Raw genomic sequence first — 17,638 nt, 5'->3', positions numbered from 1 at the left:
ATGTCAATAATCTGGCCTCTTGTACCGAATGAATCTACTCACATTTTTGACGATAGTGTTACTGTCTTGTACAATACATCGCTCACTGTGACTACTTAACACCGCAAGCATCTTTAACAAACTGATGTAAGTGCTCTCTCTCTCTCTCTCTCTCTCTCTTTCACATGTTCGCTCACTCTTTCTCTCGTGTAAGTGAGAGCTGAAACGCTTGCGGGAAAATTTAATCAGGGCACATTAAACATTATCGCTCCAAAAACAAATAAAAGATGAAATAGAAAGACGAAAATCATCATTAGAAAATGATGTGAAAAAGAGAAAATAGGAATAGACAACACTCATAACACAATTTTTCGTTTTGAAGAATTCGTTCCGCACTTCAACACATCCAATTAATTCGCCAGAAAAATAGTTTATGTTGAGTATTCGCTTCGTACGCACAGTAATTTTTCCTTCTTTCCCCCGAAACGAAATTCTTTCAATTTTATTTTGTTCCAAACGCCTTGCTGGAAATCATCGCATTGTGTTTGAACACTGACAATTTGGTGGCGTTTGGAAGTTTACGCAAAATTCCGAATAAAAAGTCGGAAAAAAAAAAATCAATATCAATAATTCCATCATGAGGCGATTGTGTCATTTTATATTGTGTATTTTTGTGGTTTTGCCCATCGATACCATTGAAAGTACAAGCGATAAAGTGTTGCATGTCACTTTAGTCGATCAATTAACCAAGGATTACTTGGAAGCAGAGAAAAATCTATGGGAGGTGATTGAAAGACGTGAGGACAGCACATTGCAACAAATCTACAACATTCACACTGACTTTCTGAAGCGACATTATGGCGAATCAAATGTTCTGCTAAATGATGTTCATATGAACAACAATAACCTCAAGCTATTGAATAATATAATTACCATCAATGAAACATCACATGATATTGCACGCGAATTTTTCGAACATCGTAACTACACCGTATTGAGTATGAAGGCATTTGACGGCATCAATTTGGACAAAACATTCCAATCAGTGTGCGAGCAGACAATTAATTCAACGGATTTCTGGAATAATCTGAAAAACGTAAGTTCCATTTTAATGAGCTCAGCTTGCGGTCGAAATGCACACTTTTATTTTAGATTTGCATTTGCATTTCCGTTTATATTGTATTGAAAAGCAAGCAAGTAGGTACATTGACACACACACACATACACACACATAAATGCAAACACGAAAAAGTGAGATAGAGATAGAAGAAGAAAAACAAGGAATTGAATTTATTTGAATTTATCATCAACAAAATGTTTTCTCATAAATTAACACACGCTTTCAGTCAACACAGGATTGTCAATTGCAGTCGAGGTCAGTTCAATCAGAGTATCAAGTGCTCTTTGAATACTACAAAGACATTCAAGCCGCTGCATTGCGCACATACATCACAGCACAGCTGTCGTACATGATTTTGCATTTGCACGAGAGCGGCGATTTTCGAAATCAATCTCTCATTTATGAACAACATTTTCGTCAAACGAACGCCGAAATTCGAAATGTATTCAAAGGTAAATTGCAGCAGGCGAACAGAGTTGTTTGGACTTGTGATCCACTCGATTATAGCGGTACGTTAAAATGATATACTTTATACATTGCACATGCATGCACACACATTTCAAATTGGTCAGTGCTAATTTCGTTTGTTTGTCTTTTTTTCAATTGTACACGTTTAGCGCCGGGAGTGAGCTACCAAATCACGAATTTCCTTCAAGGGTACATCGACGCAGAGGTTAATTTGAATGCCGAAGGGAGTTGTGCATTAACATGTGCCGATTATCAAAATACAAAGCATTTCACATGCAATTCGGACACACTTTGTGCTGGACTTCGACCAGAAAATCGCTCGATGATTGGATGCAAAGGCAGAGTCAGAGGTTGTCATGGCTTGGATGACAGTATTTCGGTTTGCCCGGCGGTAAGAGAGACTTTGTGAAATCACTTCAACACATACACTCACAAAAATACCAATATAGATTTTTAATGCACTTTCGCTGTCACTTACTTGTTCGTTTGGTTTGGTTTGGTTCAATAGGAAGGCAATGTTGGCGGACGTTACAAATACGTTAAATCGAACACTGGATTGAAGCTCGGCAATGCCACTACTACCTGCACCAATGAATTGGAGGTGAATACGAAACACGAATATTAACATTCCCATCTCAATTTGCGTTTAAACATTAATTTTGCATGCAATTTCGAATAAATAGGCAAACGCTTGGGTGCGATGGTTCGTGAAATGCAGCAATTGCTTCTGTTTGTGTGATGACATTATGAATTCTGACCGGTACTTTAGCTTGAGGGAAGTTGTTTCGAATATTGAGAAAAATCAAATTGTCACGGGCGTTGCGCTGACCAAACGAAACGGTGTGGTGCAATTTGTAATCGCACAGCGCCAATTGTTCGCTTTCGGAAATGTTGACCGTTCGCACATTGAATACGCCTGGAGTTTGGCCGAACAATTTGTACCGAAGAGTAATGAATCGCAGGAAGGTATTGACTATTTCACCCTGACTTATGAGAATCGTTCGTTGAATTTGGATACAATCACAGCATCAGCCGGCAGCGTTGTAACTGGCGTGCGTTTTAATAGGAATGGCAAAGGTCATTTGATTCTGGAAGTCAGATTTACTGAATTTGATGCATTCACTGGCAAATTGATTAATTTAGAGAGCAGTGCTTGGATATCAAATCCAGATGGCGGTAAACACCGAATAAATACCGACAATTTGGATATTCCAACGAAAGCAAATGGGCCATCGATGGTGAAATCCAAAGAGAATGATTACATTCGTTTTGGGCCAACGCACAAGAAAGTCGATTTAAGTCAGGCAACTGTTCCATTTATCGATGGCCAGAAAGTCGAAGCGAAAATGCCATTATCGGGAGTTGGCTTGTACTACAAAAGTCATGGCTTTATTGCACCCAAAATTATTCTGTACAACTTTGAAGCATCAACCGAATGATAGTGTGTGGCCGAGGGAGAGGAAGCTAACACAAACCGAAATCAGCATTCTGACATTTTTCTATTTATTGTATTCGAATACACAGCCAGTTTTATACAGCAACAACAAAAGACAAAATGCATTGCATCTGAAATGACATTCAATTATAAGAATCACTTGCCTTTTTACTATACAATTCTGATAAAGACGCTGGAAATATCAAGTGTAAATAGTTTTTTTTTTTTTTAAATAAAGGAATAATCAATTACGGAAAGAGGAATTATCTTCAATTCAACAATGTTTTATTTTCTGATTTCGCTTTTCCCTTTCATTCATTCCGCTCGCCTTGTATGAAAAGATGAAAAAAAAGTCTATGAACATGGGAACATGTTGGTTCCCTGCTGGAATCTACCGTACAAGGAATGTTCGAGTGACTGTATGCTCTATCGCATTTAGTCATTGGTTTGTTCGTTCGTTCGTCCATTCAATGGATGACATTCATTCGTTCATTTGTTCATGTGTTTGGCCGGCATAGCCGCTATGATGGAATTATAGCCGAAATGGAGCGCAGCGTAAAAGCAACTATACAAAATAAACGGAAAAGAAAGAAAACGAAAATGTATTTGTGCTTTGCGTTTGATTGATAACGATGTTGTAATCGAATTGACTGTCCATTAGCCGCCACATGAACGATTCATGCATTTATTTCACTTGTTGTTATCGCATCGGTTAAATGTTCTTTTGCTGGCCTTTTTTCTGCCTCTCGCTTGTAATATTCTGAGGTTTTTGATTTCTAGTCCATTTTTTTTTTCATTTTCGATTGTAAATCATTTTGTTTATTTTGGTTTAGCGTATGTTGCAATCGCGTCACAGTCAGACGAAAATTCAGTATCATTGAAAACGTTTCAAAAAACACACAACTACAAAACAACAGCACAACAAAAATAGAGCAAAAAAAATGTCACGACATCGTTTGAATTTATTGAAATTGTTTGTGATTTTATACAGTATTTGTGGTGGCAGCTCACACATTCGGCCACTCTACGAAGAATTACAAATTAATCGATCGATTGCCGAATACTTTCAAGTGGAAGACACTCTGTGGACGGCCATTGAACGTCGAACGGAAAACACATTGGAGCTGATTTACAATGAGCACAAGATTCGATTAAATGAAAATTTATTTCAAAACATCATTGAACGGAATCGAATTGGCGTCGATTTGGAGCTGACAAATGGCTTGAGATTTCTCAACGACACAACGACCAATGTGTACAACATAATTAAATCACGCGATTATGGTGGATTGATCCGGTTTGCGAGCAGCCATCGTGTAAAGAATATCACCGATGCCATTGAAAAAATCAGCCGGGCTTCAGTTTCATCCGATTTGTGGCGTGATTTAAATGAAGTACATAATTCTTAGGTGGCCTTTTTTCCCGACTGCATTCAATAAACTAATTCGTTTGATACCCATTCTGATAGGATGCCCGGATTTGTAAGCAACATTACACAACAAACTACCAGTCGGAACATCAAATGTTGGTTGAAGTGTACAAAGATGTTGAGACGAGCATTTTGCGCGGATACATGTAAGAGAAGTGACTTTAATACGTTTCTTTTTGAACTATTCAATGTTTTTTTTTCATATTTAGGGTTGTGCAGTTGAGTTTCATGATACTTGGCCTTCGAGACACTGGTAAGTGCGGCATAAAGCGATTTTCAACCATATATTTAATTAGATTCATTGAAGTGGAAAAATCAAATTGTTTAATTTCAATCCGTAGACAAATACCGAAATGAATCGAGGAACCTGCATCTTACAGTCATGGAGCATAACAACAATTTACGCTCAAGCATCAAAGAGGTTATTTCGCATGCAAGCCGTGACGTGTACTCATGCAGTCCGGATAATTATGTGTTTGGTGCGGCAAAATATGATTGCAGTTCAATCAACTCCCTCTCACTCTCCTTTTTTTGGAATTAATCCTGGATGTCATGTCATTTCCAATTCTAGAGTCAACGGAATATGAGATGATAACTGGGTTTCTGCAAGGATTTGTTGACAATGAAATCAACCTCAATAGGGAACATACATGCAAAAATACTTGTGCAGACTATCGGCTAACTCGACAGTATGGTTGCCACAACGACACCCCTTGCGGTCTTCCGATCAAGAATCAACGCATCAACAAATGCAAAGGCATTTTGAGGAACTGTGAATTCATCGGATCGGATTTGGAAATATGCCCGTCGGTAAGTGATAGATGGCGATGATGTATTCGTTTCTTTTGGAATGAAATTCAATATTATGATAAACTGCATATCGTTTTCAGACCGTTGACATGAGACGCTATAAATATTTGAAATATGAAAATGGTCGGCAATTGGGCGACAAAGGTGGATGTGCCCAGGGCATCGAAACCAAATCTTGGACAGATTGGTTTTATAGATGTCACAATTGCTTCTGCATATGCGACGAATCAGACAGTGCATCCGACAGATATTTCAGTTTGCGTAATGTGGTCTCCGACATTGAAGCGAACCAGTAAGATGTCATGCAACAAATTATCATTTTCGGGTGACAAACCAAATTTCAATGTGGTGTTTTTTTTTCCCTATTTCTTCTTTTCTTCAGAATCGTTACCGGCATTCATATCGCAAAACCAAATCGCATAATAGAATTGGTCATTTCAGAGCGAAAATTACTGGGTTTTGGCCGCTTAAAACCGACTAATAACTATTTTCATCATAATTTTCCCCAGTGGTCACGATCACACCCAAAGCTCAGCTTGAACGATCCGGATATTCAGAAAGGCATTGATTACCATACACTTACCTACGAAAATCGATCGATCAACTTCGATACAATTATCGTTCCGCAAGGCCATGTGATCACTGGGGTTCGTTTTGCATTGTTCAAAGGGCATTTGCGTTTGGAAGTGAGAGCAACCGAATTCGATTATGAAACCGGTACCTTAATGAATTTGGCAAACAGCACTTGGCACGGCAATGACAATGGCGGTCGATTGGAAATCTATTTGAACAAGCCAAAACCAGTCGGCTTGCACGGTTATCCAATAATCAATAACATACCAGATTCATATGTGAAATTTACACCCACCGACCAAGATTCTGATGCATCGCAAACAATCGTACCCTATTTGGAAACTCAGAAAGTCGAGCCAATCGTACCCATGCCACTCAGTGGTGTGGGACTTTATTATAAAGGAAGGCCCGGAAACGGCGGTGTAATCGCACCAAAACTTGTCGTTTACAATTTCGAATCCATCATTTAGCTTAAACAACCGTAAAATCGCGCTACATTCAACTTCAAAGCAGAATAAAACAAACGAGAGTGATTGATTCATTTTCTCATTTTAATTTAACTACCATTATTGCCATAAATCATACGATGAAACAAAGATAGCGCCGATGGGCATGATTTCAAAGGCAAACTCATTTATTCTGGCACGAGATAAACCAACCATTGTAGACTGCAACTCAAGTGTTGTTGTATCATTTAAGTTAAAATAAATGAATGGGATTTTTTTCGCGAAAAAGAAAACACTTTACCGTTTGTATTGTATCGATATACTTTTAATTCATTCTCCCTGCAACATTTTACACGGATCAAAAAACAGTAAATTGCATACGATTAACAGCTTGCTTGAGAGCAAATTTGTCTGTATCTTTGAATATTCATGGCGATGTTTGTCATTGTCTGTGTCAAAACAACCACACAAACAAAAATATTATTTTGAATTTCAGTATTTTTGAAGTAGTATTTCCGCTCAACAAACATAAAATGCACGATACGTTTGGTTGTTTTGTTGCAGCACCCGAAAATCGCAGAAGAAAAAAAACGATAACAAGTGTTTATATGGCAATTCCTATATGTCATTGAATGCAAATTTGGTATTGTATTGTATGTACAGGAGAGCGCAGAGTCATCACGATGGAACTTATTCTGAGTCTGAGTGTGCTTCCTTTGATATGCAAATAAGCAATAGGAATTTATTTTGGTAATGTCACTTGAAATTGCAACGTCTTCTCCATTTTTCTCTCGTATGAAAATTATTACCGTACACCGACAAAACTTTCCATTTTTCTGTGAAACTATTGCGATAAGAATGTGTTTTTCAGTTTCTATTGAAATCATTTTGGTGTTTTTCGCTTCACAACGCTCAGTGTCTATAAGTCGAACAGAGAGCAAAACCAAGAAATACGACAAAAAAAATCATGAGTATTCTGGTATGGTATATAAGTGTTCACTATCAGCATTGTTCCTGAACATAATAAATAAACAAGATAATTTGTCGAAGTACATATACCCAAAAATAAACGAAGACAGAATGAGAAAAAATTACAACTTTTTCCATTTCATCATTGTATCAACATTAATGCGACTTCATGCTGCCATTCGTTTCCATTTATTCTAAATGGATCGGCTTAGTTTAAGAATGAAAAATGATAGATTGTACATACATGCTGGCAGGCGTATATTGAATCTATTTGTACAATGGGAATGAATGCAACAAGCGATAAGTTTCTATCTATTCAGTTTTTTCTTTCGGTGTGCTGTCTCCAAACATAATTCTAACGCAATAATTTTTTTTTTTCATTCATGTGCGATGTACATACTTCTGTTGGAAATAGTTTCTGTTAATAATTGTAGTAAATAGTGTGTAATCTGACTTATGTGCCTGCTATTCAGTTCCAAATGTGAGGCAAAGCAAAATGTCTAACTCAATAAATTGCATAGTTTTGATTGCATTTGTGAAAATTTTATTGTGTTCGCAGTCTGTTGGCAGTGGCATCGATGGTTTAGTGCAGGATTATTTGAATGTCGAGAAAAATTTATGGCATTTGGTGCGTTCAACAAATGTGCACAGCAACGACGATTCATTGGTCCATATTTATGAGGTGCACGAAAGGTTTTTGGGTAATAATTTTGGTGAAGCCGGCATATTCGATGCACTATCGAAACAAGAACGAACAATTTCGGATGGAAATCGAATCATGGAACGGCATATATGGCGTATTGTAGACAGCATCCAACATATCAATATCACTGCACTAAATACACAACGAATATTGAGCCATAACCAATACGAGTATCTGCCGAATATGATGAAAGATATTGCACAAAATATGCCGAAAATGGTTGCAACGCTTTGCAAATATACCGATATGGCCTTTTGGATGTTCATAAAAAATGTAATTGCCTTGCGAAATTGTATTCCCCATGCTGTTCGTTGTTGTTGTTGTTGTTGTTGTTTTTTTCAGAGGCATTCATTGATTTGATTTTTCGATATTTTCCAGAATTCACAAGTTTGCCACAAGGATGTTGTGAATGTGCTGTCGGAGAACCAAGCACTAGCCGAATTTTACGTTGAAATCCTTGCCGCACTACTGAAATGTTATATGCTGCTTCAGATGACTTATATGGTCCAAACAGTTAATGATCTCGGTAAGTAAGGATAATAACTTTGTAGCAGGAATTCTCATTCATCTTGAACTCTTCGGAATATTTTCCCAAAATTCTTTGCGCTTTGTTCAGGCAACTTTAATGACCCGGCTGACCAACTACGTGAAAGTTTCACATACAATGTGACCACCATTCAGAACTACGTGATATTTGAGCTAAAAAACGCAAGCCGAGCGGTATGGGCATGCGACCCAGATGATTTCAATGATCCAGGCATATATCGCTTCAAATATTCAATGTTTATGTGTGTGTGTGTTTGCAAATCTATTTTGTTTTTCAATAGATTCGTACATCGAAATAACGAGATTCTATCAAGGAATTGTGGAAAATGAAATCAATTTAAATCCTGAAGCCAAATGCCAACAAACCTGTGAGGAATACACCGAAACAAAGCATTACCATTGTGCTGAAGACAGTTTTTGCGACCATTTAACCGATCCATTGTTGAAATCGAAACTCATTTGCAATGGAACCATACTGAACTGTCGACATTTGGATAGTAGCTTCAACATATGCCCAGCGGTAATTATTTCAAACTTTCGTACCAAATGTACAATGGTTTTCAAACACATTTTTTTTTCTCTACTTTGATTGAAAATAGGAGGAAAGCTCTGCTAGACGCTACAACTTTCTCGAGTACGATGATGGAAGTGCGTTGGGTGGCGAAAGCAATTGCAATCGTTTACATGTCGTTCGGGCGAATTCGTGGTGGAGTTGGTTTGTTCATTGCAGCAATTGTTTTTGCTATTGTGACGAACCGGGCATACAGTCCGACAGATACTTCAGTCTTCGGTCTGTCGTTTCAAATACAAATGAGAACAAGTAAGTGACAAAATGCATTTGCCCAAATACAAAAAAACAAAACTGAAAATGCCATTCATTTTTGATTTAGAGTTATCTCTGGTGTTGGCTTCACAAAAGTCAATCGAATTATCCAGTTGAAAATTTCGGAACGAGAATTGTTGCCAAATGGAACATTCAGTCAAATAGATGTGACAAATATGGCGGATCAAAGTTTTTGGCGGACATCCAAGGAATTTTCAATTGATGACTATGATGTTGAAGAGGGCGTTGATTATCATACACTGTCATGGTTTAATCGATCCATTGATTTGGACACAGTTATTGATGATGCTCGAGTTGTTACGGGCGTGCGTTTTCGCGTTGTCAATTCTCATATACGTCTCGAAGTGCGAGTCACCAATTTCAACTATCAAACTGGTAAACTAATCGATATTCAGCGCAGCGAATGGCTTTATAACAAGAATTCAACGGAAAAAAAGCTACTCGAACTACAGTATCCGGATCGTTCAACTCGGTCAAAGCAAAAATCGATACCGATTCATGGAAAAAATCATTATATCAACTTTCAATCCACCGACATGAATGATGCTTCACAAAGCACTGTCCCCTTCCTCGATTCGCATCTTGTCGAATCGCAAAAACCGCTGGCTGGCGTGGGATTATACTATAAAACACAATTCGGATATGGTGGTTTTATCGCTGCGAAGCTCATTGTGTTTGATGCATCTTTAGACATAACGCCAATTAATAACTTTTGAACAGTTTAACGAATAAAAACATGAATTTATCTGGTTTAAATTTCATGTATTTTTTTTTTATTTTTTCCACTTTTTTCGTTGAGTCTAATAATATATTTGAGCAAAGCGAATGACCTAGATGGTCTAATAAAAATATTCATATCGCAATATTCCGTACTTTCCAAGCAAACGTTTGCGTTTTCCTTATAGGTTCTGTGATGTCAAATTGTTCCACGGTCGTAGCTAATAAGTTTTACAGCTATATAGCCACCGAATCCATTTTCACCTTTGTAATAGAGTCCAACGCCGGACAATGGACGTGGTTCACTCGCTTCTAGTGGCACAGATTCAAAAAACGGAATAGTTAGCTGTGATAAGTCTTTTTTTATATCGGTTGACCGGAACCTAATGAATTTATTATTGGAATCGAATCTCTCTTGAATGTTGGTCGTTCGTGTAGGCGAATCCGGTTCGAAAATAGTTATTTCTTCTCTGTGCTCATTGATTCGATTATCCGTATGCTTGATCCATGTGCTATGTTCCAAATTTGTGAGCATTCCCGTTTCGTAATCGAAGTCTGTGGCGCGAATTTCGATTATTAACATGTTATCCTGAGCTTTAAATCTTATTCCGGTTACTACTTTGTTCAATGGCAAAAAAATCGTGTCCAAATTTATTGATCGATGCTCTCGTGTCAGTGTAAAATAGTCGACATCATTTTGGCCATCACTCAAAAATTCCATGCTATTATTCTTCCAGATTTGCGTACGTTTCAATGTGTCATTGACTTTGCCAAATGCAAACAATTCACGCTCTGATATAGTGAGTTGGATGACACGATTGATTTTTTTTATCGCGATACCCGTTACAATTCTGCAAAAACCACCAGCAAAAAACACGACGTCGTCACATGGATGAAAAGAAACCAGAATAAATAAATAACATACATATATATATATATATATCAATCCAACGAAATGGAAATGAAGTAAAATAAGAATAATTACTTGTTGGCACCGATATCGGATGTCACATCTTTCAAACTGAAATAACGATCTGATTTTTGTCCCGGTTCATCACAGTAGCAGAAGCAATTACTGCATTCATTTGATATCCGTTCCGATCTCGTCGCAAGCTCCGTTTGTTCGGCTTTAAAACACAACACATTGTGACCATTGGTTGAGCCATTTCTAAATGTCACATAATTGTAGCGTCGATTTTCCCACTCATCCTTCTGAGTGTATTTGGAACAAAAGCACCGCATTAAATGATTTGAACGAAGAGAGAGCGAAAAAAATGCAAACATAAAAGTAGAAACAAGACAGAAAAAAGTAGTGTGGTGAGTGTGACATTCTTAGGCTCATTCTCACAGCAAAAACGATCACATTTTCAAAATGAAATTCATTTGAAACAAACCACAAGACAAGCAGTTCCATCCGAGTCAATCACACTGCAATCGAATATGTCACCCGTACAGCGAGCATGAGCGAAATTACTGTGTGCACACAACGTGCCATTTTGGCAATCGTAATGGTTTTTGGTCAACTTGAAATCGCTGCATGTTCCATCACAACGCTGCTCGCCATTCAAATTAATCTCATTATCAATGTAGCCTTGCATAAAATTCGTGACTGATGTGTAGTATGTGCCTGTCATTTAAACAAATAGAATGAAATGAGGAAAAGAGAGAGAGAGAGAGAGAGAGAGAGAGAGAGATAGAGAGAGAGATAGACATTGAAAACTTTTGCAATATTGTTTGCGTTGGCTTTGGCGTTGACATTGAGTCCCATTTTTGCGGAATTTTCGGTGCAGCAGGTGATTCATTTTGGCAATTTAATTAAAACGATCAATGGAAACGAAAGATGCTTACGGCTGTCCAGATATGGGTTCGGATTGCATTTCCATAAATCGAGACTGGATGCAGTCAGCATACCTTCAATGGTATGCTTGAACTCGTTATATCGTTCTAGGTATAGCTTCCGTTCAGCGTTCGCTGTGGCATGCGAATTTTCTCGCACTATCAATGACATCAGCATATGAGCCAGCTGATGCATGGCATAGCTCCGTAGGACTGCTTTGCCAACATTTGCATAGTATTCGCGTACTAATTGAGCTTCCGATATAACATAGTTTACGTATCGAATACAGCATTTCGCTTCCTATTGTCAACAAATAACATACATACAGTTTGAAAGGCGGTTAGTTTATGTTTATGTTCACGAATGGTACGCAAATTTATTTGTTTGAGCCACATGATTCATATGACCCATACAAATTAGCTTACAGTTTGAATGTGTTGTAAAATGGAATCTTTCCGATTGATCGTCAGATCGAATAAACCATTTCTGTTGGCTGTTAGGTTATGGAATGATCCTGGGTCAATACAAACATTCCATCGTTTGAAACGCACTTGCCCATCTTCATCGTATAAATACCGATAGTGTTCTAGCAGAGATGTGTTAACATTTGATAAATAACCACGAAAATTGTCAATGCCAAACAGTAGATATGATCGCCAGTAGCTGCTGCTTTCGAATGTATTTTCAAAGAAAACATTTTGGTGCACGTTAACTGCTTCTAACATGGTTTCATTTAGCCTTTGTTCATCAATGTGTTCCGCATCGCTTAACAATTGGTCGATTTTATGCCACAGCTTTTCTTCACTTATTAAATATTCTGCTTGCAATTCGGCAATCGTTTTCGGCCTTTTCACATCACTTTCAGCGGCTACGATTATAAGTTGCCCAATGACAGCGATTATCAATAGTCGCCGTCGGATTATTTCCATTTTGTCTTAGTTATTTGTTTTACACAGCCACGGAAATGTGAGATTTACAAAAAAAGAGAAAATTTCACAAAAACTAAGACGATATTTAACCATGTAGAATTTTATAAACGTGCCGTAGTAAATAATTCCCACCTGTTCGATGTTTTGATGGACAGTAACTAAAAATGCACACCGATCAACACTGAGACAACGTTGTAGTTTTGAACATTCGAATGCAACACACTACGATCATAACTGCATTTTAAAGAGGAAAAATTGAAAGCAAAACACTTTGCCAATTCAATGGCTGTTGAAAGAGCGAGATAAAACAACCGAGCCGAATACGATGTGGCTATCAAAATTTGCAATGTATTGGGCGACAACCATTTAAAAAGAATTAACTGTGTTCACGTACTGTTTGCAGCAATGCTTTCATCAGACTCACACACACAAACAGGCACAAGCACACAAGCATGCAAACACGCACAAACACACGTATGCAAATCGTTCACACACAGTTTATCTATTTTAGCCTAATACATTGTACAAGCATATTGATTACATCGATGAGCCGCATATACAAACATGCGATGGCTTTGATATTTATTTGCATAATTAGCGATTCAAATGAGAGTGATCCGGTATCGATGTGTTGTTGTTATTCCACTAATATGAATGCTATATGGAGAGTATTGGTATTAATACGATGAAAGAGCAAACACACTGAGAGAAATTTAGTTAATAGCCCCCGATACTGGTCAGAGATTTTACATGGAATGCTTTGTGTGTGTATCAATGAAAACTGCTTTTTTTAAACTTCGTTTTCTTCTCTCAAACACACAGAATCGTTCCCATACTCTGTATATATATATATATATATATGATGTAATTCCATGCACGTAGAACATGATTCATTTGACATGGACGTGTTACTGATTGTTTCCAACGATTAAATGGGGCATCACACACGATATGTCTTTTGTATCACTCGCTAGGTCGTCTCTGCAAGGACACTGGGAATGGTTTCATTATTTGTATTCGAAATAATGAACAATTTTAGGAAATGATCTCATTGCTCACTCAGATTGTATAGTCATGTGAATGTGTCATTCGATTTGCAAAAAAAAAAATTCATTTTTTCCCTCCGATCGCACCGTTTAATCTCACTGCGTCTTGACGCAATTGTCTAATGTACACGAGTCTGATAACGAGGGCATAGCATATGGTCTTTTACACATAATATTTACACAAACACACAAACTGATGCTTAAACATATTCTTATCACAAATTTATTTAATTTTTATTTCAACGTCTTCCCGACATAAATACTGCCAATGTACGGTCGGAAATGGGGAGAAGAAGAAGAAAAAAAATACTATGGCTAGCGATAATAGCATTTGAAAGTATGTGCGTTTCGAGGAAATGACACAATGTCGGGAACGAATCAGATGTATGATCTAATCGAGACAACTTGAACAAAAAATTTTTATACGAAACTACAATTCAATTGACATTTATAAACCAATTTAGGATTTTGACTCAGTGAAATATACTAAAATAAGTGCTTTGAATAGAGTTTGAAAAGATTCAACAAAACCGAAAAAGAATACTTCTGCACCAACCAATTTGATCCAAAAGTTTTGTATTTTTCGGTTTACCCGCGAACAGCACGCAGTATCTCGATAGATTCCCGGATATTTTTTTCCGTTTTGAATTAGCCGTCTCTCTTTCTCGGTTTTCTATTCTGTTTTGCAATTGAGATTGACAGCATGTATTTTGAATAGCATAATTTTGAGTCGCATTAGGTCATTCTTTTATTTATTTAAGCGCAACGATTTCACTTTCATTGCAATCACTAGAGAAACTGAAAGTAGAATAGATATTGAAGGATTCCGTTTTGTTTTTTTGTTTTTTTTTTTGTTCGCTGTTCATTTCAACGCGTTAGTCCGGTGCATTTGCGGCCAAGTCAATTTTGACAATCGATAAAAAAAATGCGCTTGCCGCAAAATAACATAATAATAGCATGGCTTCTGGTGATGGTGTTTCACAGTTGTGGATCATCACGATATTCACAGCTTACGATCGTCGACAATACTATCAAGAATTTTATAAATGAAGAGGAACGCTTTTGGAGTGATATCAACTCATCGACCAATCGACAAACTGCAAATGCAACACTTGAAAGACTCTATACGTATTTCGATGGCAACTTGAATCAACCGGACATGGGAAGTGTTGAAGCTGTACGCACGATAAACCAAGAGTTTGCCGAACAAATTGACAAAATGAAGCAACATCAACGTGGTACAACCAAATGGCTGAGCGAAAAGAGATATGAAGAGGCACAACAAAATTGCGATAATATCTTGAGCACAATACCGAATGAGCTAAGTGAAGTGTTTGAATTCTCCAAAAGGCCCGAATTTCTGGCATACATTCGAGAAAATTCAGATTTCTGCCAGACAAATAAACGCTTCGTTACACCTGGTGTTGAAGATCTTAATCTGCAGAATGTGGTCACGGATTTCTATCTAACTGTGGCTGAAACTCTGACCAAAGGATATATGACCACTCAAATGGCGCACATGATTTCAGGAGCCAAATCGCAACGTAAGTTTTCATTCGTGAAATAATTGTGTTTTCATTCAATTCATATGATGGTTTTTTTGTTTTACAGCGAAAAAGCACCAAGGCAAATCGATTGAATTTCGAACATCCTTTATGTCCCAATACAAAACTCTCGAATCGAACGTAAGATCAATTGTCCAGAACTTTACTGGTGAAATTTGGAATTGTGATGACTTTTCAAAAGACTGTGAGTGAAAATGAAAAAAAAAACACGAACAAGGTTATTAGTTCCAATATTTCATCATAGATTCATACACGGAAATCACAAATTTTGTGCAGGGATATATCGATAATGAGGTCAACTTCAACCAGGATGGCACATGCAGAAAGCAATGCTCGGATTATCAACAAGTTGAATACCACGTGTGTCGCAATCACACTTTATGCATTCTTAATTATTTGGACAAAAACAAAACGCGTTGTGATGGTCAAATTCGATCGTGTAGATTCATCGAGTCGGACATGACACTGTGCCCAAATGTAGGTTATACCGTTAAACTTGTTTACATGTTCTGTTTATTTTTTATTATGTTTTCATCCAGGAGAATGATCAACTGATGACCCGTCGATACAATTACATTCGTTATAACAGTGGCATGGTGATTGGTCAACCGCAATTTTGTCGATATGAAGTGAAGTTAAAATCATGGATTCGATGGTAGCTATTTTGCTTCTTTTTGATATTGTTCACTGTTATTGATTCATTATAAACGGTATTGAAATTTCCAGGTTTGTCTCGTGCAGCTATTGTTTTTGCTACTGTGACCATGAGAACCAATTTTCAGATCGATTTTTCAGTTTACGCGAAGCAACTAGCAAGATTGCTGAGAACAAGTATGATTAATCATAATGCAAACATGAAAAAAAAAATTCTCGATTTTTCCATCTCGATAAAATGAACAAAATTCCGTTCCACCCTAGAGTTGTGACGGGAATTCGATTTTTCAAAAAGAATCGCATCATTCACATTTTCATATCGGAGCGACGAATTTTGCCCCATGGCAAAATCGAAGAAATCAATTCCAATGAAATAACATGGACAGGAGATTATGATTGGGTAATTGAAGATGCCAACGTTGAAGCTGACATAGACTATCATCGACTCTCTTGGAATAGTCGTGCCATTGAACTGGATACAATTCGAGCTAAACCAGATGAAGTGGTAACCGGTGCTCGATTTCGTCTTGTTAACAATAGGATACGTTTTGAAGTCCGTGAGTGTATTTTGGATTTTAATTTCGAAATCAAATGATGAAAAATTTGTTCAAAATAATAATAATTTATTGACAACAACAATTTCGATTGATTTCCTCTCAATCAAACTAATTTGGCTCAGGCGTAACTGCATATAACAAGGAAACGGGATATTTATCACGGGATAATATGAAAACGGCATGGCGTTCGAATAATAACCATGACAAAGAACAAATACCAAATGAAGACCTTGATGTTCCGACCCTTTCACCAGAAAAATCAAAACGTTACCGCTCTCAGGACAAATATATCGAATTCACACCAACTGGTGTACATCAGGACATTGCACAAACAACCGGTAATTCAAATTTGGATAGCAAATCTCAATGGCAAAGCTTATTCTAAGCAACGGCTAAATTCAATCCGTTTGTCATTACAGTTCCATTCATCGATACGCAACCGGTCGAAGCGAAAATTCCGAAACCACTAATTGGCGCAGGTGTTTATTATAAGACCACACCGGGTTACGGTGGGTTCATCGGTCCCCTCATCATACTACGCGATGATTAAATTAACATTTTTGAGATTTTTTATGACGTGCAAATAATTTAACACCATACTATATAGATGCATTTAGATCCAGCATATAATAGTTTTAGTTTAAGTAAAAAACAGTAACTTTTATTTTACCTGAAACCATTCAAAACATCGCATTTGTGTAGAAAAATTTGTGCTGATGTTTCAACTTTCATATGACGAATGGTCATTTGTCATTCGAAACATCGCATTAACACTATAAATATTCATTGTTGTTCCACACATTTGTGTTGTGTGGACAAATACTAACTTGCTTTGTCAAACGCATTTTTGGCTGAAGCTAGCATACTTAACGATTTAACGACAAAAATAAATTGGATGATCGCACAAATGAATTTGCAAAACATTTCTTTGGAGTCGGTGATTAAAGTTTCTTTGGAATATGAGAAGAAAACAAATTGTTCAACAGCTGCTGATGTTCGTTGATAAGTACT

General features: G+C 37.3%; 6 protein-coding genes across 12 annotated transcripts in view; 4 read left to right on the top strand and 2 right to left on the bottom strand.

Moving 5' to 3' along the window:
* The window catches only part of LOC129579073 (glutamyl aminopeptidase), a 56,485-nt gene that overhangs the window by 28,017 nt on the left and 10,830 nt on the right, over window positions 1-17,638 (bottom strand). The window contains exon 1 of one of the 4 annotated variants that reach the window (XM_055468660.1): window positions 12,938-13,586. The exons of 1 other annotated variant lie outside the window; for it this stretch is intronic. The gene's annotated coding sequence lies outside the window, so the exon portion shown is untranslated. Of the gene's footprint in view, window positions 1-42; window positions 1,020-2,045; window positions 2,153-12,937; window positions 13,587-17,638 lie in introns of those variants that run through there. 2 more of the 4 variants (XM_055468661.1, XM_055468657.1) reach the window with 2 other exon arrangements.
* Window positions 617-3,275, top strand: LOC129579092 (uncharacterized). Its single transcript, XM_055468739.1, has 5 exons — window positions 617-1,075; window positions 1,326-1,608; window positions 1,717-1,958; window positions 2,076-2,168; window positions 2,251-3,275. Exons 1-5 carry the CDS (start codon window positions 617-619, stop codon window positions 3,004-3,006), a joined length of 1,833 nt encoding a protein of 610 aa, XP_055324714.1. The 3' UTR covers window positions 3,007-3,275.
* Window positions 3,821-6,302, top strand: LOC129579090 (uncharacterized). The gene is made up of 7 exons (XM_055468733.1): window positions 3,821-4,396; window positions 4,471-4,577; window positions 4,641-4,684; window positions 4,773-4,910; window positions 5,003-5,241; window positions 5,322-5,533; window positions 5,624-6,302. Exons 1-7 carry the CDS (start codon window positions 3,944-3,946, stop codon window positions 6,282-6,284), a joined length of 1,854 nt encoding a protein of 617 aa, XP_055324708.1. The 5' UTR covers window positions 3,821-3,943; the 3' UTR covers window positions 6,285-6,302.
* On the top strand, window positions 6,682-10,078 carry LOC129579094 (uncharacterized). Its single transcript, XM_055468743.1, has 7 exons — window positions 6,682-7,710; window positions 7,789-8,205; window positions 8,311-8,458; window positions 8,549-8,689; window positions 8,760-8,998; window positions 9,078-9,298; window positions 9,369-10,078. The coding sequence occupies exons 2-7, from the start codon at window positions 8,008-8,010 to the stop codon at window positions 10,036-10,038; spliced, it is 1,617 nt and encodes a 538-aa protein (XP_055324718.1). The 5' UTR covers window positions 6,682-7,710; window positions 7,789-8,007; the 3' UTR covers window positions 10,039-10,078.
* Window positions 10,064-12,938, bottom strand: LOC129579086 (uncharacterized). Its single transcript, XM_055468728.1, has 5 exons — window positions 12,302-12,938; window positions 11,888-12,176; window positions 11,434-11,666; window positions 11,025-11,251; window positions 10,064-10,890 (listed from the first exon to the last, which is right to left on the bottom strand). The coding sequence occupies exons 1-5, from the start codon at window positions 12,803-12,805 to the stop codon at window positions 10,239-10,241; spliced, it is 1,905 nt and encodes a 634-aa protein (XP_055324703.1). The 5' UTR covers window positions 12,806-12,938; the 3' UTR covers window positions 10,064-10,238.
* LOC129579091 (uncharacterized) lies at window positions 14,135-17,535 on the top strand. Of its 4 annotated transcripts, none has more exons than XM_055468738.1 (9): window positions 14,135-14,590; window positions 14,731-15,395; window positions 15,463-15,600; window positions 15,661-15,893; window positions 15,959-16,071; window positions 16,143-16,247; window positions 16,335-16,627; window positions 16,750-16,965; window positions 17,047-17,535. In XM_055468738.1, exons 2-9 carry the CDS (start codon window positions 14,777-14,779, stop codon window positions 17,175-17,177), a joined length of 1,848 nt encoding a protein of 615 aa, XP_055324713.1. In that variant the 5' UTR covers window positions 14,135-14,590; window positions 14,731-14,776; the 3' UTR covers window positions 17,178-17,535. The 4 variants fall into 4 exon arrangements, with proteins under 4 accessions (XP_055324713.1, XP_055324712.1, XP_055324711.1 ...); XM_055468736.1 differs by having other exon boundaries at window positions 14,136-14,590; window positions 15,956-16,071; XM_055468737.1 differs by having other exon boundaries at window positions 14,135-15,395.

This window comes from Sitodiplosis mosellana, unplaced genomic scaffold (genome assembly GCF_009176505.1).
Source record: "Sitodiplosis mosellana isolate CC-2019 unplaced genomic scaffold, AAFC_SMos_1.0 Smas_scaffold_6226, whole genome shotgun sequence".
Lineage (NCBI taxonomy): Eukaryota > Metazoa > Arthropoda > Insecta > Diptera > Cecidomyiidae > Sitodiplosis > Sitodiplosis mosellana.
This window is presented reverse-complemented; position numbering and strand designations above follow the sequence as displayed.

Excerpts from the sequence above, each read along its gene's own strand:
- LOC129579092 (XM_055468739.1), top strand. The coding sequence starts at position 617 with ATGAGGCGATTGTGTCATTTTATATTGTGTATTTTTGTGGTTTTGCCC. Across the intron at positions 1,076-1,325 it reads TCTGGAATAATCTGAAAAAC|TCAACACAGGATTGTCAATT; the intron begins GTAAGTTCCATT and ends ACACGCTTTCAG. Across the intron at positions 1,609-1,716 it reads TGATCCACTCGATTATAGCG|CGCCGGGAGTGAGCTACCAA; the intron begins GTACGTTAAAAT and ends GTACACGTTTAG.
- LOC129579094 (XM_055468743.1), top strand. The coding sequence starts at position 8,008 with ATGGAACGGCATATATGGCGTATTGTAGACAGCATCCAACATATCAAT. Across the intron at positions 8,206-8,310 it reads TTTGGATGTTCATAAAAAAT|AATTCACAAGTTTGCCACAA; the intron begins GTAATTGCCTTG and ends GATATTTTCCAG. Across the intron at positions 9,299-9,368 it reads TCAAATACAAATGAGAACAA|AGTTATCTCTGGTGTTGGCT; the intron begins GTAAGTGACAAA and ends TTTTTGATTTAG.
- LOC129579090 (XM_055468733.1), top strand. The coding sequence starts at position 3,944 with ATGTCACGACATCGTTTGAATTTATTGAAATTGTTTGTGATTTTATAC. Across the intron at positions 4,685-4,772 it reads ACTTGGCCTTCGAGACACTG|ACAAATACCGAAATGAATCG; the intron begins GTAAGTGCGGCA and ends TTCAATCCGTAG. Across the intron at positions 5,534-5,623 it reads TCCGACATTGAAGCGAACCA|AATCGTTACCGGCATTCATA; the intron begins GTAAGATGTCAT and ends TCTTTTCTTCAG.
- LOC129579086 (XM_055468728.1), bottom strand. The coding sequence starts at position 12,805 with ATGGAAATAATCCGACGGCGACTATTGATAATCGCTGTCATTGGGCAA. Across the intron at positions 11,252-11,433 it reads ATGGAACTGCTTGTCTTGTG|AAGGATGAGTGGGAAAATCG; the intron begins GTTTGTTTCAAA and ends AAATACACTCAG. Across the intron at positions 10,891-11,024 it reads TCCGATATCGGTGCCAACAA|AATTGTAACGGGTATCGCGA; the intron begins GTAATTATTCTT and ends TGGTTTTTGCAG.
- LOC129579091 (XM_055468736.1), top strand. The coding sequence starts at position 14,777 with ATGCGCTTGCCGCAAAATAACATAATAATAGCATGGCTTCTGGTGATG. Across the intron at positions 15,601-15,660 it reads TGATGACTTTTCAAAAGACT|ATTCATACACGGAAATCACA; the intron begins GTGAGTGAAAAT and ends ATTTCATCATAG. Across the intron at positions 16,628-16,749 it reads TAGGATACGTTTTGAAGTCC|GCGTAACTGCATATAACAAG; the intron begins GTGAGTGTATTT and ends AATTTGGCTCAG.